Source organism: Manacus vitellinus, unplaced genomic scaffold (genome assembly GCF_001715985.3).
Source record: "Manacus vitellinus isolate BGI_N305 unplaced genomic scaffold, ASM171598v3 scaffold_12_pilon, whole genome shotgun sequence".
In the NCBI taxonomy this organism is placed as follows: Eukaryota; Metazoa; Chordata; class Aves; order Passeriformes; family Pipridae; genus Manacus; species Manacus vitellinus.
The window spans coordinates 5,334,098-5,340,420 of NW_021938949.1; the positions used below are offsets into that span (position 1 = coordinate 5,334,098).

Below are 6,323 nucleotides of genomic sequence, written 5' to 3' on the forward strand. Positions count from 1 at the left end.
CATCCAAATTTTATGGAGAATACAAAAATATTGTTTCAAATTCCTGTTTTCAGAGCGCTGTTTTTTGATTCTGTTGCTTAAAAGCAACACTTAAAAGCGTTACTCACCATTTCACATGAACTCTGTGTTGTCTCAGATAGGCCTGTAAAAAAATACATTATTAATTCCAGTACTTAGGCAGCACTAATTATGTCTCACAATATATGTTTCAGTTTTTGTAGTGCACACTGTTTATCCTGTGTTTCCCAGGCATAGCTGCAACCCTTTAGCTCTTTTTGATGCTGAAGTTGAGAAGTATTGCCCTGAAAATTACCTGGATATCAAGGTACATTGTGGTCAAGAGTTGTCCTGAAACTGAGTTCGGGGGTTGGTTCAACAAATACTGTCCCAGGCAGAAGGATGATTGCACCTTTGTCCTTAACATCCAGATTTCTAGTTTAGCAGATTCCTCCTGCGTTTCCTAGGACTATTAATGCTGTTTGTTTGAACATAGAAACTCTCCTGCTTGTGCACAAGTAGCGCAATAAACGAACAACTACTTTGCTAAAGATAGAAATGTTTTTTTCCAACAAGGTGGGATTGGCGATTGTGTCTCAGTTTTACAAAAAAATTACATTTTTAGAAAACAGATTGTGGTACAACCCGCTCCTGGCCAAGCTTTTTAACGGAATTAGATATAAATAAATGACTCAATTCTTTTGAAAGCTGCCTAATCTCATGAGACACACAATTACCGAATGTTATTGCAACAATCCATCTCCATGGATACACGCTGCATTTCGTGTGCAGTGAGTCATTCCAAAATTAAATGACAAAGCGAGTGGCCTGGAATGTCTCCCCTGTGTTGTTTTCTCCTCTCAGAAAACCCTTGAACGAGAAATCCAGCAGTGCCAAGCCCTGGTGATCTGGACTGACTGCGATCGGGAAGGGGAGAACATCGGCTTCGAGATCATCCACGTGTGCAAAGCTGGTGTGTAGAGTGTCTTCATCAGTCTGAGTTCCATTAAAGGTTTACCAGCCCCTCAGGGATCTTTTAGCAGAGGCATATTGTCAATCTTCCTGTGTCCAGGTTGAATGCTGACTGTAGTTCTGATAAATAAATGTGGCTCTGATAAACCAGAAACACATTCAGCTGTTGGAAAGCCCGTAGAGCAGGTTGGCAGCACAGTCTTTTGAAGGCAGCTGTTTATTAGTTGCTCCTCTCCACTGGTGTTTGAGTCAGTCTGATTTCTTTTTCCTGTGTATCTGGCAGTAAAGCCAAACCTCCAGGTTTTCCGAGCCCGTTTCTCGGAGATCACCCCTCATGCCGTCAGATCAGCCTGCGAGAACCTCACCCAGCCGGACCAAAGAACCAGCGACGCCGTCGACGTCAGGCAGGAGCTGGACCTCAGGATAGGTCTGTAAACATCTCTTCCTGTGTGCTCAACACAAGGCAGAAACGCCCTCTGTAGTGTCACATACCTGATTTTTTGATCAGATACAACTTAATGGCATCTCATGTTTTGCTGGAAAACGTGGTCTTGGAATGAGAGAATCATTTAGGTTGGAAAAGACCTTCACGATCATCGAGTCCAACCTGTGACCGATGACAGCCTTGTCAACTAGATCAGAGCACTGAGTGCCACATCCAGTCCTTTCTTGAACACCTCCAGGGATGGTGACTCCACCCCTCCCTGGGCAGCCCATTCCACTGTTTAACAACCCTTTCTGAAGAGTTTGTTTCCCTCCCAAAAGGAGGAAATTGCTCCTTGAAGCAAATATTAAGTTCATAGGCCACACAGCACTGACAAGCCTCTGCAACTGAGTATTAAACAAAGTAAAATTAATACTCAGAGTATGAAAGAGAACCATCTCAAGTGCTGTGATTATCATTCAACGTTGTTGTATTCAGTTCTGCTGCACATTTTGTTTTCCCAGGTGCTGCCTTCACCAGATTCCAGACGCTGAGGCTGCAGAAGATCTTCCCTGATATTTTAGCAGATCAGCTGATCAGCTATGGTAGCTGCCAGTTCCCAACGCTGGGATTTGTAGTTGAACGCTTTAAAGCCATTCAAGCCTTTGTTCCTGAAACCTTCTACAAAATTAAAGGTGTGTTTGGGGCTCCATCTCAGAGGGTTTGATGTGCATAGGAAGGAAAAACACTGGAGTAACAAGCACGCAATGCTGCAGAAGTGGTTTCCTCTTCCTCTGCTGTGACCACTGAGCAGAACTGGAAGGTTTCCAGGTGCTTCTGTGATGTTTCCATTTTGTGACTGCTCTATCAGCCAGCTCTGTTGTTCCCCACAGTGACCCACAACCACGAAGATGGCAGTGTGATCTTCAACTGGAAGAGGAACCGGCTCTTCAACCATACGGCATGCCTGGTCCTTTACCAAATGTGTATGGAGGTAAGAAAGCTTGTAAATAGTTCTGTAATCCAGATTCAGCCAAACATTCCCTGTATCAAGACGTTTAAAGAACAGTTTGTGCAAACTCCTAAAGGAGATTTGGGTTTTGCTTACTCTGTTCAGGATCCGGTGGCGACTGTTGTTGAGGTTGTGAGCAAGCCAAAGAGCAAATGGAGGCCCCTGCCCCTGGACACTGTGGTATGTTTGAACTTTGGAAAGGAATTCTCTGAAAGGAGCTGTGAACAGATGTTTTACTCACCACCCTGAATTATGCACTAATGCTTCTGGGTTTTTTTCTGGCCCTTCCCACCTCAGGAACTCGAGAAGTTGGCTTCCCGCAAACTGAAAATAAATGCAAAGGAAACCATGACAATAGCAGAAAAACTCTACACTAAAGGGTAAGAAAGCAAGACTTGGCTTGGTAAACTTCATTATTTTAAAAGTAAATGGCGTTTTGTCCAAACTGGGAAGCATTTTGGAGCACCCCTTTAAGTGCTCTCCTGTCTTTCTTCCTAAGGTTCATTAGCTACCCCCGAACTGAGACCAACATTTTCCCCAAGGAGCTGAACCTCTCTGCCTTGGTACAACAGCAAACACAGGACCCAAACTGGGGAGCATTTGCACAGAGAATTTTGGATCAGGGTGGGCCAACCCCTCGGAGTGGAACCAAGTCCGATCAGGCTCATCCTCCCATTCACCCCACCAAATACACCGCTAACCTGCAGGTGGGTGAAACCAGAGCTAACTCATTTGTGTTGCTTGATAAATAAAGATAAAAGTCTTAATAACGTGGTCATTAGCACAGGATCCTCACCTGAGATCCCACTGATTTCTGGATGGGAGGACACTGACTCTTTTTGCTGTTTGGTGGCAGGGCAATGAGCAGAGACTCTACGAGTTCATCGTGCGCCATTTCTTGGCTTGCTGCTCTCAGGATGCCAAGGGGCAGGAAACAACTGTGGAGATCGACATTGCCAACGAGCGATTCATTGCTCAAGGGCTAATGATCCTGGCCCGAAATTACCTGGAAGTCTATCCTTACGACAAGTGGAGCGATAAGGTAATCCCCTTGAATAACATAGGTGGGAGAGGCTAAAGTAGCATTTCACTGCCAGCTTCAGACCCCTCTGCAAAACATCCTTTGACCTTTTCTGGTTGTTTCACTGAGAGCTTTCTCTGCTGGAAACCTGAGCAGGTTTATTGTGCCAGCTCTGGGTAGATTCTCCCATGTCTGACACTGCAGCAGAAACCATTCAGGTTGTAGGGTTGACTTTACCCACCAAGAGCAGCTGTCCCATGGTCTCTCTGGCAGCTCATTGCTGGCTGATCCCAAGGCCCCTGAGGCTGGATTCCCTCCAGAACAGGCTACTGCTCTCTGACTGCATTGGCTGTTGGTGTGGCATTTTGTCCTGAGTGAATGGACCAGGAAGCAGTTTCAAAGAGATTCTCCTTTCCTTCAGGTTATCCCAGTGTATCAGAAAGGGTCTCGCTTTCAGCCCACCACGGTGGAGATGGTGGATGGGGAAACCAGCCCTCCATTGCTCCTCACGGAAGCGGATCTCATCGCTCTCATGGAGAAACATGGCATTGGTCAGTATTGGCAGCGTGGCCTCTCACTCTTGGCAGAGGGAATTCTCTAAATGTCACTTCAGATAAGAAATCACTTTAAAAAGCAGAACAAAGGGTTATAGAGACCTGTGGGCAAAGTCCAAACATCCTACGGAGCCCGCGGAGTGCCTCCAGTGCCCAGGGAGATGGGTGATTTCAGGTCTAGGCCTCAGTGCCAGTGGGGTACGAGGGCAGTGCTCACCATAAGTTGTGTCCTTGTCCCTTTAGCCCCTTGCACTCTCCCCCAGGCACAGAGGAAGTAACTCCTTGGTACCTGCTCCCACTGACCCCTGTCTGTTTCCAGGGACCGACGCCACTCACGCCGAGCACATCGAGACGATCAAGACGCGGATGTACGTGGGCCTTACAGCAGATCAGCGGTTCCTGCCCGGCCACCTGGGCATGGGGCTGGTGGAAGGTGAGGGCAGTGCCCACCAGCAAGGTGGCAAGTTCCTTATTTTCGCATTCCTTTCGCTTACCATTCCATGTATTCCTCAGGCTATGATTCCATGGGCTACGAAATGTCCAAGCCTGACCTTCGGGCTGAGCTGGAGGCTGATCTAAAACTGATCTGTGAGGGGAAGAAAGACAAATCTGTAGTGTTGCAGCAGCAGGTCCAAAAGTACAAGGAAGTCTTCATTGAAGCTGTGGCCAGAGCCAACAAGTGAGTCCTGTCTTTGCCCTCTTCCCTTTGCTTTGCTGTTCTGGGAGATGCTGGCTGCTCAGCTGGGGCTCAGCCTGGAGTGGGGGATCCTGTCACACTGTTTCCCTGGAGCTCTGCCCGGTGTGTGTGGGCATTTGCACAGCAAGGGATGACTCGAAGCCTGGCACACTGTCACGAGTTCGTGCCAGCTAAAGGTTTAAACCAAGATGAGCAGTTAAGATTAAGTTTGGGGATGGCAACATGCACTGACCTCTTCGATGTTGTTCCCACATCTTCCCTGTTCCAGAAATGTGGTGCTGAATCAACGTGCACATGGAGAAGCTCGGAGGGGCTGTGTGGGGGGCAGCAGGTGCTGAGTCACTGCAGCACCTGATTGCTCCTTGCAGAGACACACAGGATGCTCTGCCTGTTTCATTACAGGTTGGATGAGGCCCTGGCTCAGTATTTTGGAGAAGCTGCAGAGATTCCAGAGCAGGATGAGGTGTACCCAGCAATGCCCGTTTCCGTTCGGAAGTGTCCCCAGTGCAACAACGACATGGTCCTGAAGACCAGGAAGAACGGCGGGTTGGTGACCTTCTCTCTTGTAGCACCTTCTGTGCTGGTTTGTGTTTTCCCAGGCACTCATTTACCTCCTTTGGTAAAAACTTGGAAGCCTTGGGCTGCAGCTTGCTGACTCCACCAGCCCCATAAGCTGTGTGGACTCAGCTGAACCTCTTCTCAAGTAGGTATTTGCCCTTAAAAACTGTGGGTTTGACAATTTCTGATGGCTCAGAAGATGGGAGAACGGATCACCAACTGTCTTGACTTTGCCTCTTCCTCATCTGGTGCCTTTGTCCCACGGCAGGTTCTACCTGAGCTGCATGGGCTATCCAACCTGCAAGACTGCAGTCTGGTTCCCTGATTTTGTGCTGGATGTGACCAGGGATGAGAGCATCTGTGATGTGTGTAAACCCCATCCGGTTCACAGGTAGGTCATACCAGTTATCCCTTGGGGAAACACAGCCCCTCAGGCATTACCTGAGGGTAATCAGACTTCCATGGGCTAGGCTGGGAACCATTTTCCATTCCAGTCTTGGAAAGCTGAAGCATGGTGTGTAATCCCCAGGGCCTGGGGATGGAAAGAAGAAAGAGGGGTTGGGGAAACTGGTCTATGTATAGCAGAATTAAAAATATGTGTAAAAGTTCAAGCCTAAATTGAGGTCTGCTGATGAGAAATGAGATGAACTGGGAGACTTTGACGACTCCTTTCCCTGTAGACTGAAGTTTAAATTCAAGAGAGGCAGCGTTCCGCCCGTGATGCCCCTGGAGTTCGTTGGCTGCATCGGGGGCTGTGATGAGATGCTGAAGGAGCTCTTGGACCTCAAGTACTTACACAGACCATCCCAACCCACGTCGTCAGCCGCCCAACCAGCGCAGCACCTGCAGCTCAACCACTCCTTGAACAGAGCCAGCAGTGAGAACAGGCAGGGGAGGGGGACCACAAACCCGGCACGGGGACACCTGCTCTCCGTGATCTCCAACAGAACATCCAGGGATGCTCCTCTGGCCGCTGTGGAGGATGGGAGTAATGCTGTGGTGTGCAACTGCGGGACCGAGGCGCTGCTGCTCACCGTGCGCAAGGACGGGCCCAACCGCGGCCGGCAGTTCTACAAGTGCAGCTCCAG

At 48.6% G+C, this 6,323-nt stretch overlaps 1 protein-coding gene across 1 annotated transcript in view; it reads left to right on the forward strand.

The window, feature by feature from the left end:
- Positions 1 to 6,323, forward strand: part of TOP3A (DNA topoisomerase III alpha) — a 9,918-nt gene that overhangs the window by 944 nt on the left and 2,651 nt on the right. The window contains exons 3-17 of the mRNA XM_029957817.1: positions 222 to 325; positions 862 to 970; positions 1,253 to 1,396; positions 1,918 to 2,088; positions 2,287 to 2,387; positions 2,511 to 2,585; positions 2,703 to 2,785; positions 2,905 to 3,112; positions 3,262 to 3,447; positions 3,848 to 3,977; positions 4,300 to 4,413; positions 4,494 to 4,659; positions 5,080 to 5,223; positions 5,504 to 5,626; positions 5,916 to 6,311. Coding sequence (XP_029813677.1) covers positions 222 to 325; positions 862 to 970; positions 1,253 to 1,396; positions 1,918 to 2,088; positions 2,287 to 2,387; positions 2,511 to 2,585; positions 2,703 to 2,785; positions 2,905 to 3,112; positions 3,262 to 3,447; positions 3,848 to 3,977; positions 4,300 to 4,413; positions 4,494 to 4,659; positions 5,080 to 5,223; positions 5,504 to 5,626; positions 5,916 to 6,311 — 2,254 coding nt within the window. The remainder of the gene's footprint in view (positions 1 to 221; positions 326 to 861; positions 971 to 1,252; positions 1,397 to 1,917; positions 2,089 to 2,286; positions 2,388 to 2,510; positions 2,586 to 2,702; positions 2,786 to 2,904; positions 3,113 to 3,261; positions 3,448 to 3,847; positions 3,978 to 4,299; positions 4,414 to 4,493; positions 4,660 to 5,079; positions 5,224 to 5,503; positions 5,627 to 5,915; positions 6,312 to 6,323) is intronic.